Source organism: Chinchilla lanigera, unplaced genomic scaffold (genome assembly GCF_000276665.1).
Source record: "Chinchilla lanigera isolate Chin_1 unplaced genomic scaffold, ChiLan1.0 scaffold00130, whole genome shotgun sequence".
Classification (NCBI taxonomy): Eukaryota; Metazoa; Chordata; class Mammalia; order Rodentia; family Chinchillidae; genus Chinchilla; species Chinchilla lanigera.
Genome location: NW_004955531.1, coordinates 822,926 through 840,760, shown reverse-complemented (window position 1 = coordinate 840,760; position 17,835 = coordinate 822,926). Strand labels below are relative to the sequence as shown.

The following is a 17,835-nucleotide window of genomic DNA, read 5'->3' as shown; positions in this document are numbered from 1 at the left end:
TGCCCCTAGATTTCTCTGCAAAAATTCTAGAGAAGAGAGGGTGTTATCCAGATAGATCAGCACAGACAGAAATGTACAACCTCCCAGAGTCAGTCAGGAGACCTTGAATCAAAACCTGGAGGAAAACCACATATCGTAGGGCCCCAGTCTGACACCCAGAACTCCCCACTTCTGGACAATATGGCAATAGAGCCAGATCCAGCCAGTTTCACATCTTCCACTAATATTCAGGGATAGTGTGCTGACATCTGGAGAAGAGTGAGCCCAACGTCCTAGCAGGAGATGAAGTACACACCATAGGTGAGGACTGAACGTGTCACTTCCTCAACCCCCTAAAGAGGAAACAATAAGCATTTTGCTCTTCCACGACACCCCACTTTTGAATTTGCAGAGCTTGGTGATCAACAGAGATTTTATCATTGCTCTGTCTCAAGCCCATTTCAAATGAACATCTGATTTTGTTGGTGCAGCACCAGTCAGCACAAAAGAGCGTTTCCTCCTTTAGATGTGGGCGAGGTGAGGCTTCCCTGTGGGGACTGGGGCCCAGTGAGTGCAGGCAAGAGAGAGCTCCAAGGAACGGTCACAGCTGCCTCTCTGCCAAAGTAATGGGAAGGGAAATCCCGGCATTTTTCATGGTACAGGGGCACTTTGAGCTGTCAGCCTCAGTTTCGTGCAGGGAAGGGCCTCTGTGCCGGCCTGTTACATCTATCGTCTTCCTGCGTGCAAAACTCGAGGTCCCTTCAACACAGAGGGACAGCACATGGGCAGCACGTGTTCTCAGCGCAGGAGGCCTGGAGAAGAGGGTAGCCCAAGAAACGAGATAACTCCACTGGGTTTCCCCTCTCCAGGGAGAAACAAAGAGGACCTAGTGGGGAGCTAGGGCAGTGGAGAGGGGCATCCTAGAAAGCCAGTGGTGCCTTCCTGATGAGAGTATTCACAGGGCCTCATTCTCTGTCCCCCAGTTTCCAGCAACCTGCTCTCCAGCTGACTGGCTTACCTGTGGTCCCTGACCTCAGTCATCATGCCCCGGGGACACAAGAGCAAGGTCCGTGCTCAAGAGAAACGCCGCCAGGCCAGAAGTGAGACCCAGTGTGTCCAGGATGCTCCAGCTGCAGGGGCACAGGGCGGGGAGGCCCCCTCCTGCTCTGCTCTCTCTGCAGGTGCTGCTGCCAGGTCCTCTGCGGCTGGCCTTCCCCAGAAGTCACAAGGAGCTCCACCTACTAGTAGTTCTGCTGAAGCTGCTACACCAAAAAGGTCTGGTAAAGGTGCCAAGATCAAGATAAAGGAATGGGCAACTTCCCCTATGGCCACAGTCCCCACTGAGAGCTCAGAGAAAGAGTTCCTCATGAAGAAGGCAGGAGTGCTGATGCATTACCTGCTGTACAAGTATCAAATGAAGGAGAAGATAATGAAGGGTGAAATGCTGAAGATGCTCCAGAAAAGTTTCCGACAACGATTCCCTGAGATCTTACATTTGACCTCTGAGTGGGCAGAGCTGCTCTTTGGCCTTGAGTTGAAGGAAGTCAAACGTGGTGGTAGCTGCTACACCCTTGTCAAAAAATTTGATGACTCCAAGTATGGAAATCTGATCACTGGCTTGGGAGCCCCAATGAATGGGCTTGTGATGCCTCTGTTGAGGATCATCTTCTTAAATGGTCACTGTGCCTCTGAAGAAGAGATTCTCGAATTCCTGAATATGACGGCAATCTATGATGGGAAGGAACGCTTAATCTTTGGTGAGTTACGAAATTTCGTCACTAAAGATCTGGTGCAGAAAAAGTTTCTGGTCTACCGCCAAGTGCTTCACAGTGATCCTCCACGCTATGAATTTCTGTGGGGCCCAAGAGCACATGCTGAGATAAGCAAGATGAAAGTCCTGGAGTTTTTGGCCAAGGTTAATGAAACTGTCCCTACTGCCTTCCCGATCCATTATGCAGAGGCTTTGAGAGATGAGCAAGAGAGGGCCCAAGCCAAAGCTGCAGCCAGCAATGTAACTGCTGCTCAGTCTATTCCCGGTCCCAGGGGAACCTCCACCACCTAAACCCCCATATGAGATGGGAGGCTGAATCTTCCTTTTGCTTCAGTAAAAGCCTTTTTAGCTTATATCTAGTTAGAGGTTAACATGGGGCTAGAGAAGTCATTATGTATTCCTGTGTGCATCTGTCACATTGGCATCTGTTAAATAAATTCTTTGACTGGCACATTAGTTCATATTGAGAACCCATGCTTATGAGTAACATAGATCACACTTGTACTGTTGGTATTGAATGGAAATATTGTAGTCTTCCTCTCCTTTAATTCTCTTTAACAGTCTTTGAATATGCCTTGTGTTCAGAGTGAAACCATGACTTTGAAAGCGAGACATAACTTAGAAATGTGTAAGTCCCCCACCAAATGTAATTAATGTCTTCAAATAGAGTAAATCAAAGCAATGCATTGTCAACTCTGCTTGGCCTTATTTTTTTCTATCTTTCTCTCTAAGATTTGAAGACATATATCTGGTAACTTTAAATGATTGAAAAATTCAGATAAAATTAAATAATAATGCTTCATATCCCTTGCTCAGTGGCTCTACTTTTTAAATCTTTAATCAGGTATCTTCTCTTTGGAAGGTTCTATGCTTGTAGAAATGAAGCTAAGATGAAAAGGACCCTTCCTGTGCTCTTAGATGTTTTGAGTCTGACAGGAGTCAGTGAAGATGGTGGTTCCACCCTGACACAGAACAAATAAGAAAGAAGTCAGGGTGTGGGAGGGTGATGTGGATGAGAGCAGTCAGGTGTAGATTTCCTGAGGTAAGTCACTTTGTGATTTTGGGCCCTGCATTCCCTTCTTGGGTGAGCAATTTTAGTGAAAACAGAAAAAGTACAGTGTAGCCCTTCCCCAGGGTACTTGCGTTCAGCACATAAACTAGTGTTTATACAGTTCACAGTGTTTCTGAACATCCGGGGTGGGTTCTCCTCTTGACAAAGTATGTCAAGAAGCCACTGTGCTGAGCAGTTTTTTCCTAAGCTGAGAGACCCTGAGTCTGATTTTTCAGTTATGTTGTCTTCTGTGTCATGTGTGAGAACACTTGGTAGAACTAGATGTTGCTCCTGAAACAAATGCAAATGGAGGTGATCTATTTGGGCCACCAGGAAGAGAGTGGAATTCCTCATTTTTTTCATAAGGGCTAAACCCTTTCAGGAGAATTCCTGGTGAATGTAGTGCCCTCATATTAAATAGTATGTTCTGTACTCTAGAAGGGCTTTGTTCAATTTGATTTTCTTTGTCCTTGAGCCCTGCTTATACTCTGACTTCTTTATAACCAAAAACTTCCCAAGATGTGAATAGTCTCTTCTAGTACAAATAAATCATACTCACAATTGCTGTTCTATTTGTGTTCCAACAGTCCTAGCAGACTCACTGGAATGATGAATAATACATTGGTGGTAAATGGCAGTGCTAGGACCATTGCAAAGGTCTAAATTCTTCTAGACTCCATGGGCTTATTCCCTCTATCCTGAGGCCTCAATTCTTCTCAGGACTCCAAAGTATTCCTACAGTGATGAAATACACCCTGTATCCAAAGCACTAAAAACAGGCCTAAAGAAGAAAAGAAAAGGGGAGAACAAACGGCACGGGGAAATACCTGTAGGTTTGAAGTTCGTGGAGTCCTCTTTTTCCTAACACTGCATTTCTTGGAGAGCTGACACAACCCTGGTCTTAACTTCTTTCTGCAGCTGCCATACTTTCGCATTTTACTGTCCCCTTCCTCTGATCATTCCCCAGTGCGCCTGCCTGTCCATAATGGGCCTGAACTGATGGCCTGTTCTTCACAGCCTTCACCTCTGGTGCATATGCTGGCTCCCAAGGAGCAAATAACTCAGACACAACAGCCTTCTTTCTGCATGAATGGTTCAAACACCCAGAGGTCGTCTCCCTCATCATGGAGCCCTTCTAACATCAATGGCCCCTTCCATATAATTGTTCACTCAGCATACTGAAGCTTAGGAACATGTTTCTCTCTGTGTGTGAATCTATTTTCAATCCTTATGTGCCCATAATATTTTTTCATAGAATGTATTGTTCCCAGACTTATAACCCTATGGCTAGAAAATAATTTTTAAACTCTCTTTATATTTATGAGAGAATTTTACTTGAGTGATGTATTTGTGTTTGACCACTAAATACATTCACATTTTAAAGCAAAAATATGTACATGTGCCATAATTAAACAAATTTCTTGCTGAGGGACCCAGACCCTTTTTCCCATTTGCTATTATGAGTACTCAAAATAAAATAATGAATTTATGGGCAAACGTGCATCATTCCTTATAAGCAAGACACTGCAAACAAGAGATTCATTGAAGATAGGAGTGTGATAATTATAAATTTTCATAAATACTGCTAAAAATTTGTTACAAATTCTCTATAGCAAATATTGTTAGGGAAAGTATACAGATATGCTACATTCTCTTGTTCATGTTGCATTATTAGCCTTTTAAGATTTTGCTGAAAATTAAGTGAGATATATTATTCCATGCTGATCTCAAATTTCCTTGTTTCTCACCAGTATGAGTGGAAAATGTACTTAATCCTTCAACCACACAAAGTGAAATTTCTGCAGTGACATCTTGAGTATCAGAATTCCTCTAGACATGCCTTGATATTCCATAATATCAATTCAACTTTTCCTTTTACTTTGAGAGTTCAGGATTTCATCTGAATGAGCAGATACTAGGAAATATTTCCAGACAACACTTCTTCATTTGGGAAATTAGGAGCATTGGGAAAATGAGGGCAATACCAACTTTCAATGTCCATAAAAGATACATGCAGAGAATGAGCCCACAGAGCTGGCACAGCTAACAGGTTTCTGGTTATAGAGTCAGCATTAAGGAAAAAAGAAATCAGGAGTAAAGAGGGTAGAGAACTTTTATTATTTTTGTCTAGATGTCCCTCAAAGCCTCATGCAGTCATGGGGTGGGTTTCTAGAGTTTTTGATTGATTTATGGTCCAAAGGTGGGATTATAGGTGTGAGTGCTACACCCACCTTGGGGGAGGCAGCCTGCATACCATATAAGGGAGGAAAAGAGGCTTGCTCTCTCTCCTCCCTTTTTGTCTTTGCTGTTTTTGCTGTTTTCCCCTGCCATGAACCATTGCCCTCTTCCATGTGCCACTCTGCCTTGGAGCCAGGTGATTACTAACTGAACTGTGAACAAAATAAACGTTTCATTCCTTAATTTTGAGCATCACATACTTCAAGTCAGCAATGAGTGAAAAGTAACCAAGACAAAAACCATGTGGAAAGCCAGGAAAATTACATGAGTAAGTTTGGGAAGTATCTGAATAATTACTATCATCTTAAGGAGGACTATTAGATGAAAGGAACTGAGGCAAGCCAGAGCACCATCCTCCTTTAGAATTTCCCCTTGCTCTTGTCAGGGAAAACATAACTGGGTCACTTGTGCCAATGAGTTATATTACTGACGGGTTCTGCAAGAACGCATGTCTTGACTACACCAAAAGTCCAGTGAATGCTTGCCAGCCATCAGAACTCAACATCACATTGCTGTCTCCTGGAGATGGGGATGTCTTTCCTGGAAACAGCGGACTTTCCCCACTGAGCTTAGGACTATGAGAGTGGGTAAAGTCATTCACAGATGCAATGCAGTCACAAACGATGACATTTGAGGCTGAGCGGGAGCACCAGTGAGCCGTGAAAGGGATGTGAGCTACAAGGATGGGAAAATTAGACAAGAGAAAGACTGGTGCTAATTCCTTCAGTAATTCTGTGGATAAAAGTGCAGTGGTTATTAAGCACTTCAATGCAACTTTTCAGAAGTGAAGCATAGTGTAAGTATAAAGTACATTTTCTATTTCAATACATTATACAAAAATGTCAGGCATCTAAAAGTTCTCATAATAAATGCTCTAAACATTCTAAAATGTTAGGCATCTAAAAATTCTCATAATAAAAACTCTCATTCTCACAGGAGAAAAATTTTATCATGCATTTCTTTTCAATGTGGTTAGTAAAAATCTATGTGTAGCTCTCAATAAATTTCGTTTGAATGATGCTGATATAGATATTGCTTATTCAGCAAAGTTAGGCAAATTTATTTCAATAAAAAATACAATAATATTTTAATGTTGTTCATAATTATCAAAATATTAAAGAGTAAGGCAGTAGATAAGTGGATTCTATGTCAGGCTCATTAGCCCAGAAATACAGAGGGCTAGAAGATTGCTAAGGCCCCCTCCTGCTCTTAATCTGTATGATTTCATTATTCACATTATCCATTAAGCAGTAACATTCCAACAGATGCACAATTTCCTATGTGAAAATGAATTAATTAATGCAAGAAGGAAGGAAGCACTTTCTAATGGACAATAGTTTTTTGTTGCCTTTATTTCTTTTTAATTTTTATTATTTTAGTTTATTAGTACATATGTGTAGAACATGTTTACATACTTTATGGGAGTTGGTACATGTACATAGCACATCTCAGTTCTTTTTAAAATTCATTCCCTTCCCTCCTTCCATCCTCCACCCATCTCTTGAACCCTTCCTTTTCTTTTGTATATATTTGTAGTACATAATGTGTGTAGTTTCCAGATGAGCATAACTCATCCCAGTTCATTCAATTCATTTTCTTCACCCATTATCCCTTATCTCATTCCCTCATCTCTCCATCTTTTGATCCTCTTCCTCTTTGAGAACGAATAAATATTTTTAAAGGTGCATATATACAAATAACCAATGAAATGGATAACATTTCTTGCATGTAAAATATAGACAGTTTATAAATAGTAACACCTAACGCTAGTGAAAGAATAAACTGTGACAGTCACTATATATAAAGAGCTTTTATAAATTGTCCATAACAGTTTTCAGGAAATTTCACTTTTAGAAATTAGCCAAAGGTAGTAACAAGAAATACACACAAAGTTTCATGTATGAGGATGTTTGTGCTGGCCGAGCATGAACTGAAGCCGTAGCCAAGGGAAAGATCATGGCTGGTAGCGGCCTGCTGCTGACCAACACAACTATGGACCTATGAAGATCATTCTTTTGGTAGCAGGCTAGGGGACACCGAATATACCATGAATCCTGCTTGACCAGGAAATACAACTATTACTTTAATCTGGATTTAAATACAGACAATGATAGGATTGTAATTTCAAAGAAAATTTAGAGAGCATGTGTAAAAGATGCCCTTAACCTGACACATATATTAACACATAGATAGATTTCAATCTTAATAAATGAAATACACTATGAAAGATTGAATTACTAACTTAAGTTCTTCACCTTTCCCTGCATCTGTTTTTATCATAGCCACATCACTAGCAGGTTGTGCTCCCTCCCCGCCCCATTTATTATCTTTAGCCTCAGTGCTGTGGCTTGACTTTGGCCAGTTCTTACTCAAGCAAAGGTGTGCAATGCGAGTACATAGAGTTGTACTTGAACTTTTGCCAGTATCCTCAGAAAACGTTCCAAGCTATCTTTGGCTTGAGTCAACCTACTGTGTGAAGCAGAGCCACCCCAGCCATTGTACAGACAGTGACGGCAGAAAGGTGGGTGTTAAGATGTTGAATTTCGTGGCTGTCCATTAGGTAGCAAAAGTTAGCAAATAAGTGTACTCAAGCCTAACCATCATTAGAAGAAATTCATATCTTAGAATTTCATGCTCTTGTTTTCTGTAGGATGCGTATATTCTTAAATGTATTTTTAAATTGTAGACAAACCTTAAAATCCATGGAACATTTGAGTTATGGAGGTTGTGGAATTCTTAAAATGGGGAAAATAAGATATAATTCAAACAATTAAATGATGTTTTGGTTTCTAATAAAATGTAGGAAAGTTAAAGATGAAGCCAGTGACTACCACTGGCGTATGTTATGGTTTGAGGAACATATCCCTTCCAGTCAAAAAACTGAAGTTTAATTCCCATTGAGGTGGTATGAGGGTAGAAACTTTAGCAGCTATGGTGTTTAAAGGTGGGTTTATGACAGGTGAATATGATTAGATAAAGTCTTCAGGAGGAAGTCTCCATGACTGCATTCAGGTGCTTATGTAAGAAAAGAGTGAGGAAGCTAGAGGATACACACACAAACATTTATGGTCCATGTCTCTGGGTATGTGGTACCTTGTGCTGTCTCAGGACACTACCAGCAAAAAAGCCATCACCACATATGGCCCCTGAGGTATTAATCACAAATATAAACCAAAATAAGCCCCTTGATTTTATGAATTACCTAGACCATAATATTTCTTCTATATTAATAGAAAACAACTGAGACACATGTTATAAAATATCAATACCTAACTCCCCAATAGTTCATTGTTCTTTATATAGTTCATGGAGTATGTATAGTTCACACTGTCTATAAAGACAAATATAGTCCTTCAAGATGAGGATTCCAGAAACAAACGTATATTTGTATCCAAATTCTCCTGGTTCCTACCTGTGTGTTCTTTGATAAATTAATTAACTTTTCAATGTCTCTTTTCTCACCAATTATACTGGCATAATGATAGCCTCTAAGTTATAATTATATTGAGAATTAAATGTGAGTCATTCGGAAGTTCTCATATGCATTCATAAGAATTATGTATACAATTATAATTTTACTATCAAAAATATTTGCTAAGTTTTCTTTGCATGTGGAGGCATTATTTAACCTTTAATACAGCCTGTTCTGGTGATGCACTCCTATAATTCCTGCTCTCTGAAGGCTGAGGCAGCAGAACTGGTGCAACTTCAGTATCACTCTGGCCTATATAATGAGTTCAAGGCCAGCCTGATTTATATACAGGGAGCTTGTCTAACGATAGAAAATAGAGCCTATATAGAGCCTATATTTAAAATATAAATGTATAAATACAAATATTTATGAATATAAATTATAGGCATAATAACCACTTCTAAATATCACATTCTTTCTGCAATATGACAAGCATAAAGTATAAATAAATCAATGAGTAGAACACAAGGGAAATAACAGGAAACTAGGAAGTAGAATCTCAGAGGGATGAAAGAGGGGCAAGGGGGAAAGAGGAAAGAAATGGAAGCTAAAAGGACTGAAAGTAAACAAGGCATTTCACAACATGGACCAATTCTCAAAAAAGCATCGTATGCTATCACAAACATGTATTCATAAGACAAAACATAAATATAAATTTTAAACTGGGTAGTCTGTAAAACAACTACATTGATTAACAGTAATTAATAAAAGGTATCCACATGTAATATGTTCAGCACTATCACAAATTATATTCCCTTTAATTTCTAATACCCCATTGACATAAAATGGATAAAGTGCTGCAGTAGACAGACAGTTTGCTTTTTGTCAACAAAAAATAGCTAAGCAATGAAGAAGGGAGAGACTCAGTTACACCACATGTGGGAGTAGGCTGTAAGGACACACTGCTACCCAAGGGTAACACTTAATGTATTATAATACATCTTAGAAATATTCTGATTCTCTTTTCTGAATAGTAAGGGAAATGGATTAGAATATGTTGGAAGTGCTGCATAGTCCAGACATTGTCATGCAGGAGATTCAACACTGCTAAATAGAGTAAGAGCCACATTGGAGGTATTCAGAGAAAATCAACTAAAAACAGGTCACTGAAGGAAAGGTAGGGACATATAACCTAGTGCCAAAATTAACTGTAAATAAGTCTTGTAGATCAAACAAAACATAGGCACAGGAGTTTATAAAATGTGAAGCAGTCCACAAGGCTGCCTGTGGGAACTCTGTCTGCGCAGAGCACAGGAACCACCATTCTGAGAAGTTCTCAAAAAAGACAATGAAACCCAAATAACGTGGCGTAATCAAACCACCCAGTAGACTTGAGGTAGATGGCGACCTCACTTTTTCCCCTCTTCCAAACAAATGATGCTGCAGCATGCCAGCATATTTTGCCAGAACACAAAAGTGTGACACACCAGGAAACTGCTCCCTCTGTGATGGTCTGCCAGTATGTTCACAGACTATGAAAACATAAAAATCAACCTATGACTGAGTTAAGAACTATCAGGAACACATTGACTATGTGTCCTCCAAGGAGAAACATGCCACTGGAGCAGACCAGCTATGGCTGTGCACTGTAGTGGCTAGTTGGAACTTCTGCAGACAGGTAGCAGAGGAACTGATGTGGTGCTGAAGGTAGTGAGTCTGACCACAGCACCCGCACTCTGACCCTGCATCCACCGGCACAAGGGAGGGGAGAAACTGGCCAGTGGAGTGAAGAACAGGAGGCTGGGAAAGGGCCAAAAGAGGCCTGCAAAATGCCAGTCTTGACCAAGCCTTGGGCTGTCTTTGTGTAAGGGTTGAAAGCCCACAGCAACTAGCTCAGTGAGGGCCACAGAGATTTACAGGTTAAGGAGACTAAGAGAGCAGGTTGCAGAGGGAAACCCACAAAGTTGCTGGCTGAAGACTGGGGCACCAGGCCCCACAGCTGGAGACAAAGATTAGCCTGCAAGTCTGTAGAGTTGAAAGAGCAGTTGGTATCTGCACACCCAACTGGAGGGTGGAAGAGAATGACCCACACTAAGGACTAGAGATTTGGGCTATGACTTGGACAGGACCCGAGAACCTCAGAACAGAGCACACCACAAGATAGCTGCTGGCCTCAGGACACAGAAATGTAAAGATTTTCTGTGTCTCTTTTATTCCTCAATTTCTTATACGTTTTTGATTAGATTTTTATTTATGTAGATTGTTTTGATTTGTTAATTGTTAGTTTTCATTTTTTCTCTTTTCTTAAAGACATCTTTTGATTTTTTGGAAATGCTCACATAAGAGAACATTGTTCCCAGTTATTCTGGTACAATTTTCTACACTTTTGTATTCTCTTACATTCGTTCCTTCCTGTCTTCTTCTCTAGTATCCCAAAGCGTGAATGATATACTTAGTCCTTCAGGCTTACTTCCAATAACTTTCTCTGCAATTATACCTCTATTTCCTCCTTATACCTGTTCATCTGACTATCACAATAAAATCACTTTATTAAGGGGAAAATGAACTCATGGTTTGTGTTAAATTGTGCTGCATAGCATAAATCTTACTCGTTTGGTGAATGGAATGCTAACCCTAACCCTAACCTTAACCCTAACCCTAAGCCTAACCCTAACCCTAGCCCTAACCTTAACCCAAACCCTAGCCCTAACCCTAACCCTAACCCTAACTCTAACCCTAACCCTAACCCTAAGTTACTGGCAAACACAAAGCAGTAAATAATGAATAAGATTATATACCATGAAAGAGTTGCATTTATCCCGAGGATGTAAGCATTGTTCAACATATGCAAATCAGTATATGGAATGCACCATGAAAACAAAACCAAGGACAAACACCACATGATTATCTTCAATATATTCAGAAAAAGCATCTGACAAAGTCTTACACTCATTCATGATACAAACCTTATGTAAAATTGGAATAGATGGTCTTTAGCTCAATCTGATAAAAGCCATCTATGAAAAAATCAACAGCCAACATCACACATAATGGTCAAAAACTGAAAATGTTCACTCTAAAATCAGGAATGAGACAAAGATGTCCACTATCACCACTCCTATTTGATATATTTCTGGAAACATTAGTCAGGGCAGTTAGATAAGAGAAAGAAAGAAACAGACTAAGCTGGGAAAGGAAGAATTTAAATTGTTGTTTCTGGATGATATGATATTCTACATTGAAGACCCTAAAAACTCCACTGAAAGACTTCTAGATTTAATAATCAAATGCAGTAGCATAGCTTGATCCAATATCAACTCTCAAAAATCAATAGCATGCTTCTACATAAATAATAAACCCATTGATAGAGAAATTAGGGAAACAAAACCTTTCACAGTAGTGACAAAAAAAGAGAAATACCTACAAAACAATCTAATGAAAGAAGTAAAAGACCTTTACATTGTCAAATACAATACTCTGAAAGAGGAGACTGAAGAGACTATCAGAAAAATGGAAAGACATAACTTGTTCTTGGGTAGGAAGAACTAATATAGTGAAAAAAGCCATACTTCCAAAATTAATATGCAGATTTAATGCAATCCCAAGGAAAACACAAACAGCATATCTCACAGATTAGAGAAAACAACCCTAAAAGTCATTTGGAGCCAAAAGAGACCTAGAATAGCAAAAGCAATTCTGGGCAACAAACTCAAGGCAAGGGGCATCAAATTTCCTGACTTGAAATTAAACTACAAAGCTACCATGATCAAAACAGCATGGCACTGGCCAAAAACAGACCTGAGGGTAAATTGAACAGAAAACAGAAAACAAAGCAAATACACTCAGCCTGCTTGTCTTTGACAAAAGGGCCAGACACATTCACTGGAAGAAAGATAGCCTCATTAAGAAATGGTGCTGGGAAAACTGGCTTTCCACAGGCTGAAGATTAAATGTACACTTGTACCTCACCATGCACTAAATTAAAATAGAAGTGGATTAAAGACCTAAATATTAAAACAGAACCCTGAACCTATTGTAAGATTGATGTATCTATCTATCTCTTGAAGCTATAGGTATAGGCAAAGACTTTCCAAAATTTTTCTCATCTTATTAAAATGCATTTGTGCAGCAAAAGAAACCACCAAGTGAGTGAGAAAACAACACACAGAATGGGAAAAACAATCTTGCCAGCTATTCCTCCAAGAAAAGGCTAACATCTAGAATATATAAAGAACTAAAAAAATTAGCCCTCCCAAATTTAAAGTCCCAATCCAAAAATAGGTATAAAATTGAATAGATACTTCTCTGGTAAAGAGCTACAAACTGCAAATAAACACATGAAAACAAATTCAACATCACTATCATTTGAGAGATGCATATTTTAATAACACTGAGATTTCATCTCACACCAGAAAGAATGGCTATTACCTAAAAATAAGCCAATAACAAATGTTGGAGGGGTAGTAGAACAGAAGGAAACTTTCACCACTTTTGGTGGAAGAGTAGACTGATGCAGCCACCATGGCAATGACTGTGGAAATTCCTCAAAAAGTAAAACTAGAGGTTCCATTTCACCCAGCTATTCCCCTTCTTGGTATCTTCCTGGAAGAATTAAAAGCATCATACCACAGTGATATATACACACCCATGTTTATAGCATCACAATTTCCAATAGCTAAATCTTGGAAACAGCCCAACATCCCATGAATAAGTGAATGGATAAAGAAGATGTGGTGTTTTTGTTTTTTGGTTTTTGTTTTTGTTTTTGTTTTTGTTTTTTGTCATTTTGTTTTTTGTTTTTTTCCAGTACTAGGAATTGAACTCATGACCTTGTGCTTGCCAGGCAGGCGCTGTGCCACTGAGCTAAATCTCTAGCCCCAAGATGTGGTGTTTTTATACAATGGGGTACTACTGTATTATAAAGAAGCATAAATTTGAGGCATTTTAGCTAAATGGATGCACTTTGAGACCATACTCTTACATAAAATTAATCAGAAAGTCATGATGAAATAGCACATTGCTTCTTGGGTGTGAGAAACTTAAAGTGTAAATAAGGACCAAAAGTTATAATAATCAATGAGAAATGTGAAGAAAATTTTGAAATGGTAAAGAGAACAAGGGAGAAGGGAGGAAGAAAAGTAGAAATGAAAAAAAAGAATAGATGGAAAAAGTGAAAATAAAGCTTTTGTAAATAAGGAGGGTAAGGGAAGTCGAAGTGAAGGGAGGACATGGGGGAAAATGAATAAAGATATATCATATGCAGGTAAAAATTCCCTATGATAAACTTTGGGTGTGGTGGTGTACACCTGTAACCCCAGCACTCGGGAGGCTGAGGCAGGAGGATCATTGCAAATTTGAGACCAGCCTGGTCTACAAAGTGAGTACAAGGCCAGCCTGACAGCATATTGAGACCCTGTCTCAAAAAGACACAAAAAACGTTATCATTATGTAACATAAATGCTGCTAATAAAATAAATTTTTAAAAAGTATATAAGTACATTTTGTGTAGCTTTTATAACTTTAATAATTCATCTTAAATTTTCCAACAGAGAATTTTGTCATAATTACTACCAGATAAAATACTTCACATTTATTTACACAAATATTTTAAACTTATGATTAGACTTGTGCATTTTGGGCGAGTTAGACATCGTTTACATTATATCCAGACAGATTCTGCAAGCATTATTCATTTAAAAATATAATATATATTTAATATATATATGGCATATTCTGTTTCTGGACTCTATTATGATGTTCTATGTAAAAGTACATTTAGTTTGCCACCATCTTGTTGGTTAGAATCAACAACAAAATTCTCGACTACAAACTGGGAAAATATAAAATTTCAAATTCAAAAATATTTTGAGTTAAATAACTTGTGGAGAGTGACTTGGGAATCTAATCATCTTTTATTATTTCTTTCCAACAGGTACTGACAACCAGAATTTTAAACTACTAACCACATAACTAAATGTATAAAGAAAAAGTTATTTCTTAAGTGAGATTTACATGTACTAAATGAAAAACACTGAGTCCAGCCTTTTTTTCTTCAATCTAAATAGAGAATTAACGTAAGATAATTCAATCAACATTTATAGCTTCTCTTCAAGATTTCCAGTCATAGGGTATGTGTCTCTTGTGAACTTAATCTCCAGTTCAAGATAACTCTGTATAGATAGTATAGATATTATAATATAGATATTATAGATATTGTACATATCAGAATACTTCTAAAGTTATGCTAAAGAACAACGCAAATTTACCATCAAACTGCTGCAATTGTAAAGTCTTAAACTATATGCAAATGTTTATACATTGGTTCAAAAATTCCACATCAAAGAATCTCCTGAAACTGTACTTTTCTGAGCCTGCTGTTTATGTGACACTATTGTGATTATTCCCTACTTTGCTAAACATGCTAGTGCCTCAGCTTTAGTTTAAATTTCTGAAAAATGATGGGTCACACTAGAGTGAAAATTTAATCCCCAGACGTCAGATTATTAACACCACAAGATTACTCTTTCAATGCTTTTACCTGCTCAGTTTGTACCTGGTGTGCAGGGGCACTAAGGAATTGTTCCACAGCATCACTCTGGAACTCAGGTTGACTGACGCTCCACCATCTGGCACTTGTCATTTCATCGGCTAAACCTAATCGTATGATCCTATTTAGGTACAAAGATTATAAAAAGTAGAGTTTTCCATGTGTCAAAGGGGTTAAATATAGAGGAGCTCGATTTAATGAAAGTAGCGCAGTCTCCCTCCTAGATTCAAAGGCATTGCCTTGCCTTTCTTCTCCTATTAATCAGACTTTCTCTCCATCTCAATAGACTTCTCCTTCTCATCTCACCCTTCAAAAGCTTGCATTCTGCAAATTACTGTATCCGTGTATGCTAAATGTCCAACTCCATAACAATCCCCAGGTAAGTTCTTCCTTTCCTGTAGTTCCAACGACGAATTGTATGATTCTAACTTTAAAATACGTTATATCGAAACCTACTCTATGCACACAACCTGAAATCTAATTTACTCATAACTGATTAATGCTTATGTTAAACTCAATGTGAAAAAATATAAACTCATTATTTTTCTCCACAAGTACTATCTCTTCTTGCTGTATTTCTTGTCCCAGGTAATGACAACATGTTTTCAATTCTTAATTCCTCCCACTCTTTGCTATCTTTATTGATTATTCATTTTATGTCACTTAAGGCTATGGTGCCCAGTTGTATGGCGGAACATCATTGGAGATATTCTTATGAAGGAGGTGGGGGAGGGGACACTGAGGCTGTGCAATGCGTTAGAGAGTGGTTACAATATGATTTCCATTTAACCACTAGATTTTGAGTAAAGGCTATTATCCTCCATTAGTGTAGGTGGTGTTTTCTAATCAGTTGAGTGTACCAAAGAAAAAAGACTAAAGATTCAGGCAGAAAGAATTTAGCCTGAAGTGGCCAACATCGTGACCCTGCCCGAGTTTCGAGTTTGTGTGCTCAGCCCTGCAGATTTCAGTCTTGAAACTATAACACCAACACTGAATTGGATTTTTCAGGCTGGAGGCTCCTCTTATGAGTTGCAGAATATTCAGCAATAATGTGAATTCAACTGCTGGTCAAAGCATAAGTTGAGTGCTTCACAAATAAATAAAAGGTTTGTAGGAAATGTCACATTGTCATTAATCTCCCTTAAAATTCTCATCCTGGCTTGGAAAAATCTTATTCCTGGAACTTGGGAGACCACCGTAAAGCACTCAAAGTGTGTGTTGTCTTTAAGGTCACACAAAAGAGAGGGCTTTGTTCTGAAGAAGAAGCCCAGATGCAGCAGGTGGAGGAAAACTGGGCCAAACTGGAGTCAAATTTAAGGGTCCCAGTGTTAATGACAGGCTCACTCCCTACAGGATCTGACAGCACCAAGCTTTGTATGCAAGGATGTTCATGTGGGGCTGATCTTACATTTTTCCCATGGAGCCCTGTTCTGAGGATAAGATGTGTTCCAAGGTCAGAAACATGAGTAAGGAATAAAGCAGTAGGAAAAAAAGTGCAGCAAAGAGGGATGTTAGATAAACTATAGAAAGCGTGAGACCCAAGGCCTTAGCAAGATCCTGTTCATGCATCTGTACTCAGACCAAAATTGGAGTCCACGTTTCTGAAGAGAAATCTCAGGCCTTCCAGAGGTTCAAAGGAAAGATGTTTTCTTCTTCACAGTCTTTTTCTTCAGACATTTTGGCGGGGCAGTGGTGGGGTGAGAGAGTGGGGGTGATCGCTTTATCCTAGAAAGATAAATCCAGTTATCTATCTCTGTCACCTATACTGCAGTGGGTGTGGCAAGGATCCCTGAAAAGAGTCACTTCCAGTTTCATTTCACTAGGTCTGCAGGAGTCCTTTCTTGCCAAGTGCAAATGAGCTCTGGGTATGTTCCACTGGACAGGAACTGGTAAGACACTGTTCCCTCATAGTTGGATAGTATAATTGGTCTCTTGTAATTGGCCTAGACTAATAAGATACAGGAAAAGTCTCATGGCCTCTGGTTCTGCTATCATATCAGAAGACAGAAAAGTCCTCGCATATAACATCTCAAATGGATTTATCTTTAGCACAGCTTGGGGATATTTTTGAACCCTTATGAAGCCTATTGGCAGCGATCAGAGCCAGAATTCAAAGGTCTGAAGGCAAAGATTTCTAGGGCACCCTTGAGTATCTGGTTGGCTCCCCTGACCCAGCCAGAATACTGAGGTTTCCATTCGGAATGGCAGTGGTATAGTAAGTCCCTGACTTTTGAAAGTTTTCCATTCAGGTAGACACTGCTAAGTTAGATTCCTTCTAACTTAGTCTCATAGAGCACACCAGCAAAAATTCAGAATTTGGACATTCATAAGTGAGGGACTTACTGCTGTTTTTTCCTAAAGGAGACTCCTAAGAATTACACATGCCACATCTGCTCTTACCATCTTTGCCCACAGGAAAGGCTGGCCAGCTGCACTCTAGGGTGCTACTAAATTATTCCCGCTTCAGTCTCAGAGATTAGGCTGATGAGAAAAGGGGCCCAGTGGGCTAGATGAGCCAGTGTTCAAAAGAAAACCAGCCGAGGTGTCTTCATAAAGCAAAGGCAGTGACATTGTGCCTGAGATGCTTGTGCACTCTCATTTTCTGTCTTCCATGTACCTACATCACCTGCTCATCGCCTTCCAACCTGCTGCCCTCAGCACAGTATTCATGCTTGGCAGCGGTAAGCGTAAACTCTGTGCTACTTAGACTCAATGATGACTCACTGGAAGATGCAGGGATTCCCGGAAGTTTTGACTGCTGTGTCCAAAAACAAAATATTGTCCTCATCTTCTCCTAACTTGGGTTACCACTCACACAAAGTCTGCTCTCAGTCAAA

General features: G+C 39.3%; 1 protein-coding gene across 1 annotated transcript; it reads left to right on the top strand.

Moving 5' to 3' along the window:
* Nucleotides 1–1,021: 1,021 nt before the first annotated feature.
* On the top strand, nt 1,022–2,041 carry LOC102021913 (melanoma-associated antigen B1-like). The gene has a single exon (XM_005410143.1). The coding sequence runs from the start codon at nt 1,022–1,024 to the stop codon at nt 2,039–2,041; it is 1,020 nt and encodes a 339-aa protein (XP_005410200.1).
* Nucleotides 2,042–17,835: the final 15,794 nt, after the last annotated feature.